Raw genomic sequence first — 26,579 nt, forward strand, 5'->3', positions numbered from 1 at the left:
CTATTTGAGTAGCTGCAGAATTTCTGAATGTATCCCTAGTAAATTAGTTTGCTGAGATTGTACCTGCAGGCAGTGGGAGGTTAAGTGTGGAGTGGAGATTGATGGACAAAATGGCAAATGTATCCATTTAAAATTAAATCTACAACACAATTAGCTACTCTAGCAGTGACAAGCTGCAATTGGGTTATGCCATTGTCTGCAGAAATAACAGTAATTTGGTCTGCTCTTTTTCCATCAACAAAAAGCTGAAACTTTTCTTTTAAAATAATTTTATTCCCTTTTTTCCCCTCAATAGTATTGTAGGAAACTTTGTCACAGTCATTGTTTAATAATCATCAGAGTAGTAGGGGGAAACGTTTTTTGTTTACAACACAGTGGGACAGAATGGAAGGAGACATGTAGAAAAGGTTTGTTGAAATGAAGTTGTTTTTACTGTGTCAGTCGAATTGTGATTGGCTGCTTGCAGGGTTGCTGCAGCCTCTTATTGGTTACACACTTCCACACGCATACTGTAAAATTGGCAGTTTAGGATACAATAAGCTGCCTTTTCGTTAATTTCTACACATATTAAACCTGCACTGTTGATTTTCAAAGTGTCTGTTAATACTTGAAAAATTATTCAGTATTTCATCATTCTGTGCAACCTCTAGATATTAGCATGGTAATCATCTTCTGCAGGCATGTTGTCTGTCAGTGTGTGTCCTCTGTGTGGTCTGACCCATGTTGAATCATCTGAAGACAGAGGCTGTCCAGTGTTAGGAGACCTGACAGGCACTAACAAGGCCTGTATTTATCTGGTCACTGGAATGAACCATTGCACATTCAATGGCCGTGTAAGGTCAAGGGAGCGGAGGCATTAGAGGGACTTTGCAATGCATTAACAAAGTCTGACCGACAGACAACTGGCTGATTTGTCATCATCCATCAGTGCTCTGGAGCTGGCCTCCTCACTGAAGGAAGACCCTGGCTTTATTTATGTGACATGTAACATGTGCCCTTCCTGTCTGTACCTCAGGTGTGACCAGTGCCGGCTCTGCTATCACTTTGGGTGCCTGGACCCCCCACTGAAGAAATCCCCTAAGCAGACAGGATATGGCTGGATCTGCCAGGAGTGTGACACTTCCTCCTCCAAGGTGAGTGTGTGCATATATATCTTTCAGAATGCAACAGATGAGTCAGCTTGTGGTTTAGCTTGCCTGCTTCGACAGAAATTAAAACCTGCATCTTTCCTTTTTTGGCTTGTGTACTTGAAAATGAAAATTGTTATGCCACATCACAACATACTAGTTGTGATTCTTTATTGTTGTTTTGTTTTTGGTTTAATGGTACCGACTGAAATCACTTGTCTGTGTGGAAATAATAGTTTGTTACATCACCTCCAAAAGTCTAACAGGCCTCACTTATAACTGCAGTACTGCTTACCTTGTTAGCTTAAATTAGTAATTCTGAAATAGATACATACAAATTAATAATTACTCAAAAAAGCTCATTTTGGGACTTGAGATTTGACTTAGTACTCGCCTGACTTGACTTGTGACTTTTTCCAATGCTTAAATGGAAAGATTTGAGAATTCCATGTGACATATAAAACAATGACTTCACACCTCTGCTCTACACTTGAGCCCACATACTGGAACACGGTGTCAACACATACTTATACTTCACATACTAATACTTGGTTCGATATGTCTCTTTAATTGTCCAAAGAGAATGCAGAATGCACTCACCACATTATCAATACCAGTGCGGCCGAGGTTCCCACCATGATGTTTCCTTATTAACTTTTCAAAGTTGCAGCTCAGACTGAAGCTATAGCAGGCATGAGACATCTGCTGACCACAAACTCCAAGTAGGGTTACCTGGTCCTCTCTGTGTAATGAGGACAAATGTTTTGTTCTCAGTCACTCTCATAAATTAGCAATCTACACACTACCGATGATGAAAACAGCTAATAAGCACATAAACACAGCACAGTACTTGTTCATATTTGAAAGCAGAATACATTTTTTCTTTCTTACTAGTTTGCTTGTTTTTATTGAATTATTTTGCAATAAAGGGCAACATTTGGCCGCCTCTCAACCTAAGTGATAAATGTATCCCAATTTCCATCTCACTAGAAACTAAAAGTCTTTCCTGCTCGGCTAAATCTATGTGGGAAATGGGGGCTGATTGATGCTGGCAAAGAGGAGGGAAATTATAAAAGCCATAGTGGAAATGATAGATATTCTTTTCTGAAAAAAACTAAAGGTTAAAGCTCTCTTTCACTGTGAAGTACTCATCATATAAATCGATGTGTCTCAATATGTACTACTAGGGTTTTTACCTGAATGTAGGCAACAACTCATTTAGGTTTCTGTTTGACATTCAGTAGTGTATACACACAACACATATTTGCTGATATATTAAATTACATATTGAACTGATTAAGAGAAAAAAATTGCGGCCCAGAGATGCACTGTTTAAATGTGTGTGTGAATGTGTGGATGTAAAAACTGTACTGTAAAGCGCTTTGAGTGACAGACCATTTACAGACCACTTACCATTAAGTTATTCCAATTGTAGCTATGCTGAAAGTCTTATCTGTGCTCTTTGGTATAATTGACCTGTACTTATACCAATGAATAACACATGAAGAAAAGATGAATGTCGTCTGATTGTGGTTCTACTCAGTTGCAACCTGTAGCGAACCCAAGAGAAAACGAAGTTCGAAATAGAATAGCAGCTGGGCCTCGTGGAAAGGGGTTCAAAGTAAGCCTCAAACCACACAACCAATGACTGGAAGAGAACCCACGTTAAATTTTAATTTTTTTATAGTATGTTTATTGAGCATCGACGATACAAAATGAGGACATAAAAGAGATACTGTACAATGCTCACATTTTTCCAAATTTTACAGTTTACAGTGACCCCACTGGCCACAAAATGGTAAGCAATTTGAAGGGTATCAAATATTTTGGACCAGAAGTCTGTAAGCTTTGGACATGACCAAAACATGTGTATGAGATCGGCAGGGGACTGGTTGCATCTATTACAAGTGTCAGCCACATTGGGATAGAATTTAGACAGTCTATGATTGGTGTAGTAAGTCCTGTGTATGAGTTTACATTGAATCAGCCGATGTCGGGCACAGACAGAAGAGTTGTGGACTAACTAAAGGATATTGTCCCACTGATCTTCTTCAAAATTGAGCCCTAGATCCTGTTCCCACAGATGTTTTGTGTGTTGTGGGAAAACTGAAGTGATGGCGTCCATTGCATTAAAATCCACGTGTGAATTTAACAAAGTAAGGACAACCAGTTCTAGTTTTAGCCTGACACAAGCTAATTCCAGAGCCACAGATTAAATACCGTCAAGTATAGATCTTAACACACACATACTGGCAAAAATCTGCCATTGGCAGATGGCGAGGTGCAGCTCCTTGGTCCTTATGTACTCTGCTGTGAGCCGATAGGTAGCAGGTCCTCAGAGGCACCAATAACACAAGCAGGGAGGATCCAGAGCAGAGGCCCTCAGCCTGAGTAGCACGTTACACCATCTATTGCATTCACGTGGGGGGATGCGACACAACAGTAGTTCAGGTAATTGTGTCCTCTAAAAAGTAAATTGGTATAAGTACAAACTTCAGTAAATGTTATAAATCTTTAATAAGTGGGAGGTTAAGTGTGGAGTGGAGATTGATGGACAAAATGGCAAATGTATCCATTTAAAATTAAATCTACATCAAAATTAGCTACTCTAGTAAATGTTATAAATCTTTAATATGTCCTGCTAAGACAATTTTACACTCACTCCAGTCTGGGCAGACATCCAGATTTCTAAAACCTAAATGATAAAATGCACATAACCTGCATTGTGAGTTTTAATTTCTAAAATAAGAGTTTGACAGCATGCAAGTAGCAGCAGTTTGATCACAAGTATGTGTGAATTCATAAAAGGCTGTACTGATTGGGCATGTCTAACATCTGACTGGCTGCATTTATTAACAATAACAAAACAAAATGACCCCAGCTCCCAAACAGAAATTGTGTCAGTCTGATTGAAAAAAGTTAAACAAAACTGCTGTTAATTGTAATATTAGGTGATTTCAAAGATACTGTGTGAAGAAGTCTTTTCACTTTGGTGCTCCTACTGGTAGTATCAAACAAGACACTTAAGTTGACAAAGCACGCCGCTACCCCCCCCCCTCTTCACTTTTAGATGACTCTATAGTGTTATGGATCTAGTTTTAAATGAATATATTTGCTCTTCTTGCCCGTCAGTTTTTAACATTTTTTATAGTTGTTTTTCTCAAACTTATTAAAACTGAAATCATTCATATAAAAAAGCATTAAGACCCTTTGTAACTCCAAACTGTGGTCTGGTGCATCCTGTTTGCTCAATTTACTTTTGAGATTTGTGTAACTGTCCGTGTGGGCCATTGCAATTTACATTAAACATCATGTCTGCGGTGTTGTCGTAGGTTTATATGAGACAAAACAAAAAAGGAAGTGCTTTATTTTGGTCACTTGCTGGTACGTGCGAGCACGTACCAGACGTGGCAGAACGAGAGCTAGAACAGAGGCAACAGCGTTTAGCAGCAGGAGTTGAAGAAGGAGGAGGACACTAGGATTAAACAAGACTGTTTGGAGATGTGCTTACTGGCAGCTTGAAGAGACAGTCGAGCCTCCCGTAGGAGCCTCAGGTCCAGGCCTATTTAATCAGACCTTGCCAGAACATTCTAATACTTTGATATGATTGCATTTTTAAACAGAACTTTAATATTTGATGACACAAAGTGCAGTGAACACTTCAGAATCCCCACAGTTGTCAGGGTTACATATCCACTTAGATCAAAGAAAACACATTGTTATCTGAAGTTAATTTCATGGATTTTTATGCTGATTGTCTAAAGCATTAAATGATGACCTGTGATGGGAATTAAGGAGGGCAATCAAAAGTAGTACGATTTGTTATCTGCTCATGAACACAAAAAGTCACGGCAGTCATTTCAATGTGTCACAATGTAGAAAAATATGATTTAAAAGCAGTGCAAGAGTAAACCTTAAAAAAACGAATTGTACATCTGTTATGTCAGGCTGGTAGATTTGAAGATACCATATGGTTCAAAGTTTCCTGGTACACCAGGTTTTTTTCAACCTGACGTATGGATCGGACTGTTGAACAATTGTCTTACTACCACCACACCATCTCACACTCGACCACTTTACTTGAGGCCAACATAATTGACCAATTGCCAGAATTCAAGAATGTCGCCAATTATGGTTTGAGCTTCACTCTGATGCTTGACATTTGTTCATATCAGTGCTGTGCCTGTCAGGTTCTATAACATCACATAGAACATGACAGTTGGGATGGTTAAGAACCCTCCGTCAGTTGCATCATTGCAATGTGATGATAGGTCATTACTACAACATTGACTTTTGGTTGGTAATGGGAAGGGCACTTGTTTTTCTGTGTCAAAGGTTTCATGTCATTACATATATATTTATATATATAGCTATTTTAGTGGTTAATAAGACACTATATAAACACAGAGCATTAACAATTTATTCAGAATTTATTCTATAGATCTTAAACAGTTAAAACGAATAGTGAGATTTAAACAAGTCTCTGCTACTTCCGCCCCCTCCTACCATAGACTTAGTTTTCATTCCTTCTGGACTTTCTTGTCCCTGTGAAGTTGCTCCCATCCTCCTCCCCCTCCTCCCACTTGTTTACATCAAATGAAAGTACTTCAGGGCTTCGGCTCTCTCCGCCCCAGAGCAGGTCGACATTTCACTGGTGACAAGAGACGAGGTTTTCTGTGTTGATGTGACAAATTAGTGTGAACGTTTTCTCCATTTCTTTAGCAAGCAAAGATCATTCCTGTACATTAACTATAAGCCCCTTAGTCTTTACCAATCAGTTCATGTTTTACTTTAGAAAGTATCTTATATGTATACATAAAGGGGTAAATGATTTCTGATTCAAGAGAACTTTTGGTATTCAGCACATTGAAGAGACATGTTTAAGCAACAAATGGATGTAAGAAGCCAACACGTGTACAACATCTCTAACATTTCAAGGGCTCCAGTTTGAGAGACAGTTAAGAATGTGACATTTTTGAGAAAGCGTGGTGTACAAAGTGTCTCTGTAATAGCAAGTGTGTGGAGATAATTGACTCTACTAAGGGCATCTAAAAAGCACTCTGAAGATGAGAGCAGTATTTAAGGAAAGTTTTATTATCTTCTTTTAAATGCCAAGCCGTGCACCGATTTTGCCTGTGGGGGGAGAATGTTTCATAAATGTCAACATTAAGTGCAGAATATTACCTGATCATCGCGACTGAGATTCAGCTGCTGGCAGAGATAGTGGGCGGTGAGCCCCTCTTCCTGACAGGCTGCTACAAAGAACGGTACAGGAAGTGATTTGTCAGAGCACCCTGCAGCCCTGCTCTTATCTGAGAGGAAGATGCATGATATCTGACGGAAGAGGTGCAGGAAGGAGCAGCGAGTATCTTACAGGATGTGATGCTGACCACAGCTCTGGTTTAGGTCTCTTGTTTGAAAGCCAGCCAGCTTATGTTTTCCACTGAAGATTCTAAAGGTTTGCTTGAAATATTGGCAACATAATTTGAACAGATTTTCAAACAATACAATCAAAATTATTTTCTTTGTCATCCATCAAATTCTAAGTCGTAAACCGTGGCAAAATGCAATGAATCATAGAAATGGAAATAGTTGTGGTAGATATGGAAAATAAACTCAATCACAATATAAATAGAAAATATAAATGAACAAAATGAGGTCTTGAGGTGTTTTTTTGTTTAATCTAGCAAATGAAATACCTGACAAATCAAAGCACTTTGATAGATACAAAACTTGCACAACAAGACTTAAGGGTCCATAGCCAGAATATTTATTTAAAGCATGGCCTGTTGCTACTCAGAACTGATATGATGATTCATATATGGTTGTTACATTACTTCATTGTGTCATAATGGGTTGCTGAATAAATTTGCTAAATTTCCAATTTCTGCTAATCATGTATAATTAAATCTAAAACACAAAATGTAAAGTGATTTCTGAAGCCAGTGTTCCGGTATGTGAGAGGGTAACATCCTCATTATTCTACAAAAGTGCAATCGATTGATCGTTCCTCCAACTGAACACCATTATTGAGCACGCTACCACATCTTTTTCATTAAAAAAAAAAGTTTTTTGCCAATTGTTCAGAGGTATAAACAAAGGCTTTGAGTATCTGAAAATCTCTGGCATATGGAAAACACATTGTAGAAAATACTCTCATCACGTGTTGAGCTCTTGGCTTAACTTTAAGGTATTGGGGGGGTCAACAAAACTTTGCATCTTTATTGCGATCCTTAGTTCATATACTAACCCATATACAAATACACCAGAATGTCATTACTGTGGTTCTGCCAAAGAAAACAAACACTAAGACACAAGTCTTTTGCTACCGTGGGTGTTCTCTTATTGTCTCTCGCTTAAAGGTCACAGTAAATGGGATTCTGTCTGTGAGGTTGTGATTAATAACAAAATATCTTTTTGATGAGGCTTTGTGACTCTGATTTGTGTTGTTGTGCTGTTTGTCCAACAGTAGAAATTACAGAGGAGCCGCTGGTTTACAGTGTTGCGGGAAAAAGCAGGAGCTGAGCGTTGGTGCTGTTGCACACATTGTAGTTGTGCAAAGGGGCAATAAAAGGTTTATTAGACAGGCTTGAGTTCATTATAGACGCTGTGGTTCTCTCAGCCTGCTCGACTTAGATAAACCTCGCTCTGACCAAGGCCACATCCCTCCCGCTGTCGCCCCCAGCCCTCACAGAATTGATTTCAGTACTAAAGTGACAGTCTTGCCATAATATACGGATGGCCTTTAATTCAAGCCTGTTACGTGCCAAGGGGTGCTTGTTTAAGGCTTTATTTACACCCTTGCAGCGCTGCCTGGCATGCTGGGCTCCACGGTGAATCACACCAGAAGATTTGGATAAAAGGTTTGAAATGCCAAAAGCTCTTAAAGTTGCTCAGGCAGTGTTTAGAGTACTCAACTGTGAACTTGTGTGGGATGCACTACTTTAGCTGCACTCAGACTTGTTGTCATCAAAAGGATTGGAACTGTGGAAATTACTGTCCGTAAAAGTTTAATTTTCTCCACTTCCTCCACAGACGTAGGCTTACTCCTCCTCAGCTAACAGTTTGTAAGTTCTGTCATGACCTCAGAGAATGCAGCTCTGTTTGTGCATATAATGACAGTTATGTGCTTAAGGTTAGTTTTTGCCTTTTCACACAACAAGGACCCGTGTACTTTAAGATTCTGTAATTATTCGATATTTTGTAGCCGCTAATGTACATTTTAATGTCAAACCCAATTCAGTGAAAGATTACCTTTACAAGCTGTGCCATCAATCAGAGGCTTCATCACTTGACCTGTGAAAGAATGTAATTAAGTTAGCCTAATTGAGTTAATGAAGTGTCACACTTGGCTGACTTTACTATGTGGAGTAAATTGAAATAAAAACAGGCATCATTACTCATCACAATGTCTGGTATTTAGAGTGCAGGGCAGGGAATGCTTTCTTTACCAGCTCCTTGTGTTGTGAGTGTCTATCTTAGAGGAAGACTCTGACCTTTAACCTATTTTTATTTTCTCAATGAGGCATTATTCCTGCCCCGTCTGATTGGTTTAATCAGGATCATTTGTGCATTCATAGAAGGAATATAAATCCCTGTGTGTGATTTGGATTAGTTTCTCTCTACATTCTCTTATCTGTATTCACATTTAATCTTAATGCCATAAGGGATACGCAATCGATAAGCCCCGCAGTCGAGTTTGCTCGTTTACTCAAGCGAATGAGGTACTTATAACATGATGACCTCGTCAATGATGGTTGTCTTTTAGACGTGGCCAAAGTTTAACTACAGTTTAATATGATTTAAAGGCGAGCAGGGGCTGCTAAATTAGCCTGCAGGGAGCGCGCGACATGGTCAGTGGTGGCCAGGCAGGATGCCAAAGACGAAGGGAAAAATCAATGGCTGGGAGTCACCTCAATCACTTTAACTAGGCGCTACAGACGCCCACGCCCCTCTCAGGGGCCAATTTGTGGAGTAAACAGGAGTGTGTGATTGCTGCTGGGGTGCCTGGTGGCCCCGACAATCCATTTCTCTGGACCATTCTAATAACCCTCTTAGCGGAGAGTGTACATGAAGCCACTTTTTGGACCCCCTTGGTATTTTATGGCCATAAACAGTGTAGCAGGCGCTGAGCAGCCACACCAGCAGCCTTCGTTAAGATAACAGGCCTCCTGCTGCGTGGGTAGAAAGCATCTATATTCTAGGGGTATTCTGCATCCAACAACACTTCTATAGAAATACATAAAAAAGTTTACTTTAACATTTCTTTTTTCCGAACCCACCGCAGTTGAATATGGTGTTAATAGATACATTAAACATGTATCTATTAACGAGCCTTAACCTTTGTTCAGAACAGCTCCAACTTTGAGTCTCACATTTGAACTTAAATTGAAGTATTTAATGATTCCTCAAAACGTTTACAACAGTGATATTTATCTCCTAGTTGGAAGTGTGTTCGTACAGAGAGGAAGAAAAGCACATTTGTAAAAGTATAAAACAAACAGCCTTAATAGTAAATTCAGCATGCACTGAGTACAACTTAGCTATTTTAGTAACTATTTTAGTTTAGTTTGTTTATCAGACATATCAACTCTCACACATAACGTGGTCGTGTCCGAGCCTCGGTCTTCACTGATGATCACAGGTAGTGAGTGCATCTTTTGTCCTGCATATGTATAAGTAAATATGAGCTAATAATGAACCCTATAAATAGACAGGTCATTAATTATTGAAGCATAGTCATGTATGAATGAGTTTATGACATTTTTAGGGAACTGGTCTAATGAGGACTAATGGATGTGGGACCTGTACATGAGACATGAATGATAAGTATGTTGGCCCATGATCCTCCAGTTTTTTATATTTTTAGCTCTAAGTAGGACATGTTCGAAACCACAACGGTGCCTCATTCACTCCAATGAGACAACACAAACAGACACGGACACAGGGAGCACATTACACAGACACCAGCCAAATGTTCCATTAGGCTAGTTCTCAAATTATGATTATGATTAGATGTTTGTCCTTAAAGTTTCCACAGCTATAGCTGAAACATGAGAAGCCTGCTAATGTGGCCTGAAAAATGAGTGCACCGCTCTTTGTAGATGAAAAAGAACAAGGAGAGATGAAAGGTTTCAATAGGGTTTTTATTCAAATCCTGGAAAACAGATAAAAAATGGAGCCAGCTATTGGAACCCAACTTGCTCCAGAGGGCTACACAGTCCAACTTCATCAAGTAATGACTTCCTTCAACCAGCCAAAGTAGAAAACCAAATAGAATACAAGTAGGCATAAATCTCATAGCATTGTTCTAATAAAGCTATTTATCTAAGCCTTGAGACAGACGGAGAATATAATTGTATAATATAATTTGTAAAATACACACAATTACTGGCTTGATGTTAAATTCAGTATGCATTTGTTTGATTTTTATAAATCAAATTAAAATGTTCTCTCTTGATTCTTTATAAGAGACACACTTCATAATGATGTGGGATAGGTAAGACTGAACTGATTTGCTCATACAAACATGTGTCGAGCCACACACTTACTGTGCAGACACAGATACATTTAACAAAATGCTGGTTTGCAGGACTGCGTCTCATCGGTGCTATAAATCACACTAATGGGGATGAGCAGAAAGCCTCTTGATCATAACAGAAAGGTTTCATAAACTGCAGCATGCTGAAGTCTTCATTCCTCTGCTCCCAGCTTGGCTTTTCTTATTGCTTCTGTACATGTGCTGTATGTCAATGCTGCCTGCTGTAGACCTCCCTTCACCACACTGGCTCATTACTGGAACGCTATTTGGAGAATTTGCCATCACTGAGAATGTGGACGCTTCAATCTAGGAAAAGCTCGTCAAAGCGGCAATCTTGAAGATTTTCATTTAAATGAATGTCTATTAAGTCTCTGTCGCTGAAAGAAGTAACACAGTGGTGACTGGGGTTATGGCCAACAGATGAAAGTATTCTCTATATCTATCTTTATATTTGCAGTTTTATGAACTGGATGACTGTGGCTACATTCCCAGATGAACAAGCTGTATACATTTGCCACAGATGCTGCTTCCCATTAAAATAATTTAACTGTTTAAAACAGGCTGACATTTATTATGAAGTGGTTTCAGGAAATGTAATGTGTTTCTCAATGAGCTCAGCACTTATTGCTATCATTCATCAAAAACCCCAAAACACAACGGCCATTGCAGATCAGTTTGAAGCAGTGAGGAGGAGCTGCAGTGAGCTGCTGGATGAAGAGCAGTAAACCTCCAACTTCAGCAGCATCAGCATGATAAGCAGCTCCTCTCCCTGTGCCCTGCTGTTCACACACTGCTGCCATGTGCAATTTTTCCATCACAGAGTGATGGAAAAATGATTAACCATTAAAACCACAAGTATTTTTTACTGCCCCCAGAACCCTGGGAGCTGTAGTTTTAAACCACGGTTGCTGTTACAACCAGGAACTACAGGGGTCACCTAATCAATCAAGAATGACATCTGCCAGACTGCCACTTTATTTCATTTGTTTTGCTTTTTGACTTGAAGCTGCAGTTTAAACGAAAGAAGTTATGTTCAAAATGTTGTGGAGGCTCAGTTTGAAAACCTTTTTTTGTATCAAACCCCAGGAGACTGAAATACTGGTTGTTGCACATGTATGAGGGTAATCTGTGGGGATGGAGTTCTTTAAAATAAATGAGTTAATACTTACTCAATAAATTATTAAAAAAAAATATACAGCATTTTTAATGAATAAATGTCTAAAAGCAACTTTTTCTTCACATGCCAAGAAAGGAGAAGAGGAGCCAACGAATTTATGAACATTCCACGACAGCTCTCTGGAAGGGGAACACTGCAGGACTTTGCCTCTATAGTGTTGATGAGGAATCTGTGTTTCCTGTGCCTCGTCATTTGTGCACTTATAGAGTGGGGGAATCTGCGTATTTAACTTAATATACAATACAAACAATTCCACCACCCGCTGTATTCATCATAGGAGAAGTAGATTTTGAGAGTTGTCAGCACTGCTTCACATATAACATAGAGATACACAGCCAGTTTCCCCACAGTGCCTGAACACAGAGAGCTGTTTATGAGTCTCTGCTCTAGTCTAAATGCTTCAAATTGGAAACAGAGTAAGTCGCTTTCCCCTCCCTGACTCTATATCCTCTGCTTGGATGCATCTGTAGTTATTGAGGCAATAAAAAGGAAAACCTGCTTGTGCATTTTACCTCTGATTAAATTAGCCGTTGCCTGGTAAGTTCACCTCGGTATCAGTCATGCCTCACTAAAATGGAAATACGTTTTGTGAAAAAAATTGGACATTAAAGAATGCCCTTTGTAATAAATGAAATGGGAATTGCAAATATGCACCGTCATGAAATTTAATTGTGCTCTCTGGTGACTGGTTTGTGGGTGCTAAAGCAGGAGTGCAGGAGAAACGCTGGGTGCAGAGGTGGTTAAATGTAGCGAGTAACGTACTGCCAGAGCAGGCTAATGAAGCCACTGTTTATGACCCACTGCAACTGTGTCATCTCTTGAATGGCAAAAAGATGCCAGTGCACACTTAGAGGCACTCAAACACACATGCACACGTTTAGTACAGCCACCAAACCAACAGGGATAATACAGTTTAAAGACAATGGTCATATAGAGTGTCCCTATAGTGAGATGCAAGATTTACGATTTGCTGCTGTGGCATTTTAACCGATAAAATCATTAGCAAGCTTATATACACACCAAGTGCCCAAAATTGTATACATAAATTAGGCATCTTGCAATTGTTCAGAGACAGATTTCTTGAAGGAAATGTGTACGACTGCTCAGAGTGTTAATTTGCCAACTAATTTATTAACATGTGGAAATTAACTGATGAGTTATAGATGCAGTAAACACTTCATTTCACTTACAGTTAATGCATTACTCTACCTAACTAACATACAGAATGTACATGTCAGCATAGTAAGCTCTTTCAAAGTTGATGTACAGTCCAATCTGATGCAGGAGTTTAATTTGTTGTGTACACAGCATTTGAAATGAAAAATAATACTCAAAGATAAATCAATAAGACAAATCCTCATTCAAAGAAGTTGTATTAAATATAATCAAATCCAATGTATTTGGCATGCCAATCATTTCAATCAATTCAGGAATATGTCATCAAAAGTATGAAATGAATATGTAACTGCTTGACATAAATACAGGGAATCACAGTGTCTTTTTAAAATGAAAATATACATCTGTAATGAGCTACAGCTACAGTCCTGCTCACCATTATTGGCACCCAAGAAACGTAAGTACATAATGTGGAATATCTCCTGAAAAAAATGAATCAAGTTTAACAACTTTTTGCTATAGAGAATTTGTGTTTGATAAAAAAGAGCAAATGATAAACAGCAATTTAAAACAGTAAACAATGGGGGGGGGGGGGGGGGGGGAATTGAAAAAGTTGAAGCTTGCTGTGTCACTGATGTTGGCACCCTTTGCTGTAAATCAGTATGGAAACACATTATGACTCACCTGTGGTAAATCACATATGAGAATCACCTGTTATACATTTTCTGTGCCCATGAGACATGAATTAGCCAATTAATGATGACTTCCATGTTTTAAAAAGCCAACTGTTATTCCCTGTTCCTTTGTCACCAAAAAATTGACTGTTTTAAAATGGCCAGCAATGAGTCCTGATCGCAATCCGATTGAAAATCTTTGGCGTGAGCTGAAATCTGCTGTTGGGGAAAATAACCCTGCAAACGTTCAAGAGCTTGAACAAATTGCAAAGGAAGAGTGGGAGAAAATACCAGCTGAGAAGTGCAAGAAGCTTATAGATGGCTACAAGAAACGTATGGAGGATGTCATCACTGCCAAAGGGTTTGCAACCAAATATTAAAAAGGGGTGCCGTTATTGCTGCACATGATGTTTTTTCTGTTTCTTCTTTTAAATTACAATATGCAAGTTGAAAAATCAATTTAATTTGTTAAATTACTTTGGAGCTCCAATTAAATGATCCTGATTATATAAATTTGGAAAATTTCCATTTATTTCTGAAGATATTGTACAGGTTATGCAAAAAATGAAGGGGTGCCAATAATGGTGAGCAGGACTAGGTCTGTACATTAATTATTGATGACTGGTGTATATCTGAATGTGTTTTCATTTAAACTGGTATTTAAATAATTACACTCACCCTTAAACCAAGATAAGCCAAATCTGGTTTTATTGTTAAACCCAAATTAAAACTGGAATTACCTCTCACCTCACAATAATGCGTGTTGGTTCCACTCAGCCTCATTTGGTAGCATTGCACTGTCTGCTATCATGTGTACAGCTGAATATTCAGCTTTGAGTGCAGTGAATCCATCATAGGTGAGAGGATACAACAAAGCACAAGCGCGTTGGGCTAGCCCATAAATAAATACAGCGAAAGCAAAAAAAACATGATAAGAAAATCAGTCACACTAATTAACTGCTAATTCTTTTGAGGACTGTAAAGGCTTGATAAAGGACAGCAAAGCTTATTAAAGTACACTCAGTGTTGCACATTATTCCTTTACAGTGGAATTTTAATCCCAGCCTGTGAGGTTGATTGGATAGGATGTGCAGTTAGCAGATCTCTCTCTCTCTCTCTCTCTCTCTCTCTCTCGCTCTCTCTCTCGCTCTCGCTCTCGCTCTCGCTCTCGCTCTCGCTCTCGCTCTCTCTCTCTCTCTCTCTCTCTCTCTCTCTCTCTCTCTCGCCCGCCCTTGCTCTCTCTCTCTCACTCTTTGTGTGTGTAAGTGTGTGCACATCTTCACATTCAGGAGTAGCAATTAATGTTGTAGGCAACAGGGACCTGAGGCTGAGCAGCGGTAGAGCAGGATTGGTAGTTGTTGCCATCTAGAGCTCAGCCCGAGCTCTTCTCTCTCTGCGTCACATGACAGAGACGACGCTCTGCTCCTGCCCTTTAAAATGGCGACCTCAGCTCCAAAGAAAAATGTGACATTTCCTTATCATATTTGTATATGCTGGTGCCAGAGGGCCTGCCAGCCTATAGAAAGTAAGTGGGGGAAACAAAGCCACCCTCCTCCCGTCTCCTCTCCCTCGTTTCCCCAGAGGGAGTCAATGGAGATATCCCACAATGCCAGAGCCCATCAGCTCCTGCAGGCCTGACGGTGGGAGAGCGTCTGACTCTCCGCTCTCCACAAAGCAAATGTCTCTAGCAGTGGCAAGTGATGCAAAACACAGTTCCTCACTGCAACTTGAGCAGTCCACAGTGAGAGAACGGGAAAAGGCTCAACATCACTGCTATGTGTGTCTGTGGATCAGACACTGTAACATATTTTAACCTGCTACATATTTTAACACTATCCTCAAACAACACACACAGGAAATATCAATGTGCAACTTTGTTACTACACTGGAATAAGGACATGCATTTGCAATAAAATGGCATAACAATCCAAAGAGTAGAATCAATAGCACCATTAAGACTGTATTTGAATCTACAAATTATGGGATACAAGCGTAAATGTGAAAACTGTCATTATAAACTCATAAATCAGTAATTCAAAACTAAAATATCTGTAATGAGCTACAGCAATTCATTCATGAGCATTTATCAGCATCTGGTTAAGTACTACTGTTAAATAGATAAATGGACTGTATTTATATAGCACTACTGAAGTCTGTACTCAAAGCACTTGGCAGTATAAGTCACATTTATACAATGCTTCTATTATCTAACATCATGTATAACTTGGTGGAAAAATGCTCTATGAGTCAGGAAAGAATTCTTTACATTTTGGTCTGTATCCGGATCAGTATGTGGATCCAGGATTTTTTTCAACTGGCGTTTTTCAACATTTTTGTGGATTTCTCAGGCAATAATTCACTAATCATTATGGGGAAAAAACAGACATCAGGAAACTCACACTATAGTGTTTGCAATTTGGGGCACATGCAAATATAAATCTGGTACAACAGTGACCAGCTGATCACACTCAATATGGGCAGCATGGCAACCAGAGCAACAGAAATCAAGATGAGGACACAGAGGATTCAGATCCGTGGCCCAGCAGTCCCCTGATGAAACCACAGATCACTAGATTCACTAGATCAAGATTTTTAGTTGTATCTGCACTCACTCGTAAATAGCAGTCCCCTAAACATCATTAGTATTTATAGTAGATTTGACTTGTTTACCCTGCAATTCGTATAAAGCACCTTCCCTGCAGGGATCAATAAAGTTGTCTGGTTCAGATTTGTTGTCTGAGTCTGGTTAGTTAATTAAGAGAAACAGACTTGACTTTAGCTTGAATTGCTAATTCACACCTGATAGTTCCCACAAAAGGCGCTCATGTGTGTTATTTGAAATGTTGAACGGTGAGAAGTGAAAAAAGATGGGAACCATTCAATGCAGAGATGTCAGAAATCTAAGTTGATTTGCAGAAATGTAGACACAGAGAAGCATCAAGAGGTTAAAACGATCAGCTCCATTTGCTTTGGAGAGGAGAGGAGATCATTAATGTCCTTATTAAAGCTCCTAAATGCTGAGACTGAAGGAATCTAACCTAACAATATAACAGCAGTGAGCTATTTATTAGTGAAGACAACAGGAAGTGCTGCGTGTTAGCAAAATGTAATTTGAATGCAGTTTATTACCATAAAATGTGTAATCATAGACAACTATAGCTCATGTTGTTGAGGATACATACATTAAAATATGTTGCATTCCCACTTTGTGGGGAAGTGACCATGAAGTGGCTGGGTGCAGTTGTTATTGATAGGATCATTCTCAAAGAGGTTTAGATCATCTTCAAATTGTACTTTAGTTTACTTCAGTGCAGCGAAATGATACTATGAAACGTGGGGGAGCTGTTTTGAAGAATTAAAACCTCGGCTGACTGATAAAGGCTTTCCACAAGCAATTACACCCCTATCCCAATAACTCGTCCGACACTCCCCAGGTGACATGAACATTTCAAATATGATTAACAGCAGTCTGCTCCATCTGTCGGAGGCTTTAAATTGCCTGCTGCACAGGCGATATCTGTAGACTCACTCCATAAGCCTGACTATAAGAGCAGATAAATGAGGATAGGCTCCAACGCAAGGCAATCTTCAGATGTACTATCACTTCCCGCACTGCACTTCATTGGCATTCAAGGAAACATGAAAACAGATGAAGATTGGGCCGTGTCTGTCTCCGCTGCTGGCTTCCCACCCAGACTGGAGGAGGCTGCTCTGCAACCAGATAGACAGCAGGTTAATACCAGCAACAGTGAAGCTGCGCAGCACTTAGACCTGTCTGCTTTCCCTCCAGCTGAGACGCCACTGATACGTGGCTGAGGGGTTAGAGCGAGGCGGATAAAGTGCACGTGACAGATCCAGAGAAGGCCCTGAGAGGCCAGGAGGACTGTGTCACCCCTCTCCCCAGGGACACGCGCTAAATCAGTGGAGGGGGCTCAGGAGGCACATCTCTGGCTTTATGAGATAGTTAGCATGCGCTGGCCCCTCCTCCCCTCTTGTTTCCCATTTAAGAGCTGACTGGTGCTCCGATAACGGATGGTGCCACAGGTAATTGGAAAATTGGCAGGCCTGTCAGGGAGATTTGGTGGCTGGCGTGAGTGTATACGATGGCGGAGTTCATGAGGTGTCACCCCACAGCTAGATTTATATATCAGCCCTATGGACCATCACCACTAAGTATCCAGAGTTCAGGAAAAAGTGGCACATTTTTCTCTGGGGGAGACTGCATATCAAGACGGCTTCAGAAGCTGCGGCAAGGTTCCTGTTAGTAAAGAGATGATATATGAGCCGCCCTTTACATTACCCTGGACCTTAATTCACTGTCTACACACACCTCAACAGCTGCTGCAAATAGCTCTGTACAGCCACCACTCTAAATTATTTACATTAGATTCCAGGAAATAGACCAGTTCAGCTCATCTTCATCCCAGTCTCTGACAGTTTAATTCTCCATCTGCGATACAGAGGTTTACACGACAGAGACACTGACAGGGTGAGTTTGGGTTTAGATAACTTCAGATATACTTAGTGTACCAGTGTTCCACATATTGGGGCAGCTGTGCCTCAGGAGGTAGAGCTCCTGGGTCCTCTAACCAGGAAGTCAGCATTTTAAATGGTTATCAAGATAAGAGTGTGTGTAGGTGTTTGTGTGTATACCTTCATTAGGCATCATATATTCTACGTAATGCATCAGAAAAGTTTTTATAAAAGTCTTTGTGATGACTTAAGATTTAAAATTGCTCATTGTACCATCCATAGAGTTCTAAGTTGTTATTGACCTTGTGATACCCTGTGTAGAGTGTGGCCGGGACTTGTCATGATGACAGTGTATCTGCATATAGCTAAAATCAAGACATCAAAGCAATCAGTGAACTTTTTGAACTTTGAATTTATATGCTAGATATTCATTGTCCTCCAAAAAGTTGTTGTTTCTTAAAGAAAAAAAGAGTTTGAGTTGAATCTTTTGTTATTTCAACGACATAACACATGAAGGAAACATTTGACCATTGAAATCCTGTTTAATCACATTAAATTAAATTAAATTAAACAAGTTGTGACTCCACCAGGTATATATTATATATAAATACAAAAACATATGATAACTCTGCTCGAGTATGGAGGATGAATTTGTCACTCATTGCTTCTTTGGTATTTCCCTTCAGAGCTGCTTGAAGACTCCACAGACATTAATGCCGAATGGGCACTAACATTACAAGCGCTGTGTTTCACTGATACTCTATTAGTGGGGCCAGTTGCTCACGTTCTAGTCTCCATAATTATGTATCTGTTCTACACAAGTTAATTGCAGCAATGATCTTTAACAAGCTCCTGCATCAGGTTCACGTTTCCATTTGTCCATTGCTTTGGTTTTTGACCAAATATCTGCAGAACTAAAATAATATTCCCATCAACATCAGATTTACATTATGTTTAGTGCTGCTTAGAAATGCTAGCATGCTAACAACCAACACATCAGAGCATTATACCTGCTCAGTTATATTGCACTCACTGAGGGAAGCTGCATTGTCCCAGAGCTCCAGCCACAATCATGGGAGGTGTCATCACAATATTGAAATAACTGTACAACCCTCTAACAAACCGAATTTCGTTTGGTGTCGGGAAACCAAACACAATTTGGTCTGGAAAAAGGCAAAGACATTTAGTTTCAAATGTTGTTATTTATTTGATTTGAAAATAAAAAATAAAAGCTAAAACATTTCAACGACATTGCAATGCAACTGTTATACACAGCTGTAGAGTTTTGTAGAGTACAATGTGTGTTTACCCCCACACCTGGTCCCCTCAGCATCATGTCTTCTGAACGTTTTCAAAGTCTAGTTAACCTGACCACATTCATAAGTCTGTTTTTTAAGCTGTTTCAAATTTTACGTTGGCATATGGATCACAATGTGCTCAGATTTCGAATTTAGCAATATTTAAAGAACAATATGTGTATAATTGAGTGAGTAAATGCATATCGGCGTAAAAGCAGGCTTAACTGGCTGGAAATTACAATCTGCCCTGTGTGGGCTCTGCGCTGGAGGAATGTGGATTCATGAGGTGTTGTGGTCCTCAGATCGTAACCTGGTAATCACACATTCTGGAGTGTAGATGTGTTTATTAACCTTTGGAGAGGGGATAATTGTATCTGTCAGTGTCGTTTTAATCACTGCTGCAGCTCTCATCACTGTCACTTTCACTTAGTCTGCTTTACCAATTCTGCTGGCTCCTGGGCTGGCCCACCGTGATTTCTGCTCTGTGCTGGGGCATTGGCTGGACTGTTAACCATCAGAGGCTGAGTCCTGCACATTCCTCTCCATCAAAACACAAATACTCTTCTTCATGAACTGTTTCCATGAATTTTCTTTACATGTTATGGTGGCTAAACGTTGTTTAAGAAAATGTGAAAAGTGGAGATGGAGGGAGATAAATCATCTGTATTCCTTTTCTTGTCCTGATCACCACTCAAAGCACACACACACATTATGCCGTGCATATGTGTGCAGCATTCTCTATATCACACATCACTCATACACTGCTGGCACAGCAGTCAAGGCCCAGGGATCAGTGTCCTACCCAAGGAATGCAGACCTGCTATTGAACCAACAACCTTCTGGTTAGATAACCTGCTCTACCTCCTGAGCCAGCTACTATTGTGTCAACTAGCCAGTTGACACAATAGCCACATTTAATTAAAAAAGAAAAAAAAAAAAGTATTTTGTACCTTGAACTACTTGCCCGATGGTCTTCGTAAGCTACTGCTCAGGATTTATAAGCTGCAGCTGCAAGAAAACAACATTTATTTGCACTCCCTCATTTAAAGAAATACTGCAAGTGTCAAAACAGCAAATTTATATATCACACTCTTGGAGAATATGTGTTCTTGAGTACGATGAGCTCATCAGAATCAGACATGAGTTTTCCCTGCTCCAGCCATAAAACCAAATATTTTATACCAGACTCTTCACACATGTATACATCCATAGATATATATAAAGACTAGATGTCTCGTTCGACGGAGCCAGACGTCCGCACATGGCGGCCATCTTGCCAGAGGTTGCTCGCTCACCCATAACATTGTGTTGTAGTGGTACTTACTTTTTAAATAACCATAACTTGCTCAATTTTCAACCAATTTTTAAACAATCTGGTGTGTTATAAACATCAGAGATGTAGTTATGACACTGCATAAATTATTAATTTTTTTAGAAAATAACATAATTATTCATAAGTATGCAGTGTCATATCTACAGCTCTGACGTTTATAACAAACCAAACCGTTTAAAAATCGGTTGAAAATTGAGCAAGTTATGGTTATTTACCACTACCAACACAATGTTATGGGTGAGCGAGCAACCTCTGGCAAGTCGGCCGCCATGTGCGGACGTTCGACTCCATTGGCCGGCAACGCAGACGAGACATCTAGTCTTTATATATATATCTATGTATACATCCATCGGTGTGCCTACATCCCTGCAGTTGCTGGAACAGACATTGATCAGACAGCATTACACTTTTACTTCTAAGTTGCTTCTCACCCACCTCAGTTGTTCTCTTTGAATGAAAAAGGCTGATGTAGTTCAGACTGCCTGTGTGATATATAAAGTGTGATGTGTCCTGTGTTTTCAGGAGGAAGAGGAGGAGCAGCACCAAGAGACAGATGATTCTGTCAAAGTGGAAACGGCCGAGCAGGAGATTCCAAACTGAACCCCATAGTGGGACGTAAACGCTCTGTGGCTTCACCCTCAGTCTATAGCACATGCAACTTTCTACTAGCCTCCCAAAGTTTGTAGACAGCCAGCAGTAAGTTTCCAATTCAGAGAGCTCAGCAACCAGAGGTGTCTTTTAGAAAACACTATTTCAGAGGTGATATCTTTGGATTCAAGGGCAGAGTTTGTACTTTTTATGGACAGGGCTCAACACACTGACATCTTCACGAAGCCGCACATTAAAGCATTCAGCCGCAGGTGCACACACACACACCACAGTGCTTCTTCTGCAGCAGAGATATGTGTCTGACTGCTACCGCCCAGCCACTTGATGTACTAATGACACTTTCCATGCAATCTATTTTCATACACTAATGTTCATCAGGCAGTGTGTTCACACAGAGTGTCCTGTTTACAAGGTGAAGCTGGCCGAGCGGGGCTGAGCCCGCAGCGCACGCTCACATCGGTTTGACGGCAGCAGTGACGTGTGATGTGTCTTTGAATGCATCTCACTTGACAGTCGACTGGAGGATTTTATTTTTATATTTTATGTATATCTTCTTGCTCCCCTCATTTAAAATATATACTTATTTTCGCACTTATTACTTACGCTCATGTGAAATATTGAGTTTGTTTTCCAGCATGAGTATATCAGTGCTATACCCAATATGCTGTCATTGGATTTGAAATAAAATCCTCCATGTTTATGAAATGTGTCCACTCAGAGATTATATTTATGTTCTTTGTAAAGTCAAATTAGTTTTGGGCACTTTTTCTTTCCCAGATGGTTCTTTGACCTGACTGTGGTCTGTGGTCCGTGGCCTCTGCACTCTCTGAGTCTCATCACTCACTCGTCAGCAAAGTGTAGCAGAGGAAGTGAAGCCACAGCAGAGAGAGCAGAAGTCTAAATAATCTAATTATCAAATCAACCACTACAAACAGTCTGATGCTACATCAGGAGGACTTGCCTCAAATAAGAGGCAATGTAAAGTTGATTTTAAGTAACCACATCTTTGAGTTTATCAGAGAGCCAACGAATGATTGGATGTCTCCATCGCTGGAGAATTCGACTGCTGTCAGGCCAAAGCACTGTCATATTGTCAGACTAAATCTGACCCTTAAAGTGCCAATAAATCTGAACTGCAAAAAAGTATTTCTTCGATTTCATTGCTATTTGATGCACAATAAATGTAAAAATTATCTCAGTCGCTGTGGTTTTCTGTATTTGTGCTGTCTGACTGTAGTGACTCAACATTGGCAGGTAGTTTCATTCATTTCATGTGTATACACATGTATACGCTCCATCAGTTTTTTCTTACACTGAGTAAAATATGAAAGTACATTTCAGGCTGCTGTCAGCATATATACAGATGCCAATGCATACACAGCTGGGAAATACAACTGTATAGCCACAATATATTTTTCAATCTGTGTAAGATTCAAGTCTTGTCTATATGTGTAAAGGCTGCATAGATACTTGAGAACATTTTGTTTTTTAACCATGCGAAATTTCATTTCCTTACACTTCTTCATGACATCAACAGATATCTTGCACCCTGGTCAGACTTGTTATTCACATTCGTCCTGAGTGATCTAATCACAGGTACGACTCAAGTACAGGTCTTAATTCACCCAGTTGATTCCTCAATCCCGACCACTCAGAAGACATTCAGAGGTGAGAGGCCTGCGACGCATGGAGCCTCATTCTCTTCACTGTGTGAACATGAATGCATCCTGGGCCACATATAAAACATCGGCTACTCAGCTGACGTCTTCTGATCCGCTGCAGGTTCACAATGAATCTATAAGTGTCTTTAGTCTTCTCAGAGTTCCTATGTTGATTTGTTTGTGGCCATGGCCACAATAACATCAATGACCAGCACCTATTTGTTTCAATTTGCTAAAATCTGTCATCATAGAGAGCTGCAAGCAGTGCATGTATTCATTCAGCCCCTCCTGACTCTCTCTCTCTCTTGCACTCACACTAGCAGACAAGTTGACAACAGACAAATCTGTAAAGTCAGACTTGGTAAAAAAAAGAAATATATACATAATGATCACAATTACATACATGTGTATTGCAAGAAAACATATGCGTGTGTTGAGTTATTTTGTACACACACACACACACACAGGGGTGAAAATATACCCTCCTTCCACGTGTGTGGGGTAATAAGTAGCCCAGTCATTAAACTTTCATCTATGTACATCGAAAAAAATGGTGAGATATATTTGACTGGGTCCCTTCCTCCACTACCCTCAGCTGTCAGAACTATAAGGTGCAGGGTCATGTGGGTTTGGATTTTGCCTCCTTGAGTTGATCCAGGGAATTTCATGGAAATCAACTGTTATGGTTGTGTAATGACCATCGTTGAAGAATGACGGATTTGCAATGTATTCTGGGTAGACTCACATGAACACAGCTACAAGAGAATGAGTGTGAGAACATCTGAAAAACATGTCATTCTGAAATAAAAACTTGTGACCACTGTGGGATAAATATAAATCCTGTAATTCAGAGGAATCTTACACATCAGATCTTTAAAACATATTACTGAAAGTAAAACATCTTGAACAAATAAAAGCTTTGCAGACACCGCCACCTTTTTCCTTAAACTTTGCTCTGTTGCCCATAACCAGCTCGATTGAAACTGATCAGAATCACACAGTATGGATAATGTGCCATGAGCTTCCACAGCGTTTCACAGGGTTGGTTTCCCTCTTCAGGATTAAAACTCTTCCTTCAGTCTTCACTCACACAGACCACAGAGCACAGTATAGGTCCATGCTGAGTAGGGGGGGGGAGGAATATGTGAGCGAGGGGGCTCCTACATATCTTTACACCCCCTCCCCACACCGCGCTCCTCTGCAGTGTGTTTCTCAGATCTTCATATTCCATCAGCAGTCAGACCCGGGACATCAACGCTCTTGCATTCTGACATTAAGGCATCGAGGGGTGTAATTCCAATTTGTTTCAAAGGAACTATTAATTTGCCCATTTCAAGGCCAGACAGGAGGGAAGCCCTGTAAGACTGCTGAACCGTGAAAGACATTATCTGGAGAATTGATGATGGGAGGCGCCGGCGCCTGCAGACATTTGAGCCGGGCTCCCCGCGGTCGAGCTCCCAGCATGCCGTCTGAGAGCGATGTCATTAGGCGTGTGATAACAGCGATGGGCACACTGATGATAGAGTGGCCGCTCTGCCACCCAGTGCCCCGCCAATCTCCCATTTACACCCGGAGCATACTAAACAGCTCCTGATGGCGAGAATAACGCACGGTGCTTAACAGGCAGCTTCTCGCAGCAACAAAGAAAGAACAACACTGCACGCTTTGTTGTGTTTCCACATCCACCAGGCATCCTCACCATCACAGGACACACGCCTCAGGATGCTGAAGCTGCTGCTCCAGTGCAAACACATCTGTCTGTAACAGTCACACAGTCCTATACGCCTTTACCGCTTTGAAGGGATTGCTTTGTGTTCCTCTTAATGTCTTAGATCTGTATTGTGCAATGTCATTATCGTATTCCTTTTACTATTACATCAGTGACATGCTCATGACCAAGATCCCCATTTATCAGTTGCAGTACTGGTAATAAAGACATTTTCAACTACATTAAAATGATCAGTGTCATTTCATGGTAAGCATTCATAATAGAGAGACGTCTTTTGAATGTAATTCACCCATGCATTTGGGAATATGAGTGTCATGTTTTGTTATTGTGTAACTGCTCAACTTGTCTTAGTCTGTTCAGTCAGAAAGAAGCAGCTTTATTCAGTAAGTCCTTCTCATTGTAAATGTATTTTCCTAGAAGCCAGTAAAGTAAAAAACACTATCGTTTCTATTATATTTTGTTTGAATAAGGGGTTTTCTGTTGGTTTGTTTGATAAGTTTCATATTAGTGTCATTGCCACACATGTGCTTAACAAACAAGGAAAGAGAGAACATGGAAAATAAATAGAGATGAATTTAAATTATATTTTGTACAAATATTCATGGTGCCCAGAAGAATCATCATGACATTGGTGACCCTCTGGCTTTTCCTCTGGCACCATTAGCAGGTAATGTGTTATTAAGGGCCACAGAGTCACACGCAGAGAATCATGTCTTGAAAGCAGGGCTATACAGAGAATGGGAGACGGCATTCAGATTTGTTTTATACTTGTTAAACCCAAAACACGTAAACCTTTTGGACCATGTGTTTTTCCACCATTAATCTTGCACCTACCTAATTTAAATGTACTTAAGTACTTTAAGTATGTTCTTGGTCTGTGTTTCTCTGTTTTAATTGCTGAGGATACTTCCTTAGATAACATCTCCTCCAAGTGGAGAAAGTGTGGGAAAGTGACCTTTTCCACATTTTATGATATCATGCTCTGAGAAGAGTAAAAAACACTTAAGATTCACTGTGAAGCTGTAGCAGGTCAGCTGAGTAGGTGGTTCTACATATGTGGCCCCGGATGCATTTGGGTTCACACAGCAAAGAGAAATAGGTTACATGCATCCCAAGCCTCAGATCTCTGAATGTCGTCTCAGTGGTCGCAATTGAGGTCTCACAATCTCTGTTGTTTTATTGCTCCAGCTGCTGTGTGTACTGATGTTTGTGAACGTCAGTGTGTTCTGTGTGGTACCGTTGAACAGTTATGATCAGTGTGTATTTTCTTATGTATAGTGAGACTTCTGACTTCATACCAACACATTAATGATCAGATCGAGTGCGTTCATCTTCTGTAACACAAGGAGCTTAGTGTGACGTAAGCTGCTGACACACACTGCAAATCACCACAGAGCAGAGTGAGGAGGAAATCACTATGTTAAAACACAACACGCACAATGTCACAATTACACTTAGTGTTCACGTAATCGGTGAGGTATTGGTATTGATATGTGATCAATACCAGCTCACAAAGATACAGTAAATAATACTCCTTTTTTTGTTTAGCTTAGTTCATGTTGATGCTATTGACAAACTGGATTACCAGGAGGGTGGAAAGGTGTTTTATGATACTCAAAGGCAGAATTGGTCTGTAACCACTGTTTACCCTCTTTTCTAACGAATGAACAGGCAGACATGAACCCAATCGTTCCATTTTACTTACATTCTAATTTAGGTTAACATATCGAGTGGGTCCCTTTCCCACCTTCTGGGTTCAGCATTCATCAGGAACTCTCATCCCACATAGCAAACTAGTTTTATCTCAGATTTGACCCACATCAGGTCCATATACTGTGTGG

General features: G+C 40.1%; 1 protein-coding gene across 1 annotated transcript in view; it reads left to right on the plus strand.

Annotated features, from left to right (window-relative positions):
- The window catches only part of phf14 (PHD finger protein 14), an 84,541-nt gene extending 61,995 nt beyond the window's left edge, over positions 1-22,546 (plus strand). Inside the window, exons 17-18 of the mRNA XM_061093211.1 lie at positions 1,016-1,133; positions 21,262-22,546. Coding sequence (XP_060949194.1) covers positions 1,016-1,133; positions 21,262-21,339 — 196 coding nt within the window. The 3' untranslated portion in view covers positions 21,340-22,546. The remainder of the gene's footprint in view (positions 1-1,015; positions 1,134-21,261) is intronic.
- The last annotated feature ends 4,033 nt before the right edge of the window (positions 22,547-26,579 follow it).

This window comes from Limanda limanda, chromosome 19 (genome assembly GCF_963576545.1).
Source record: "Limanda limanda chromosome 19, fLimLim1.1, whole genome shotgun sequence".
NCBI lineage: Eukaryota > Metazoa > Chordata > Actinopteri > Pleuronectiformes > Pleuronectidae > Limanda > Limanda limanda.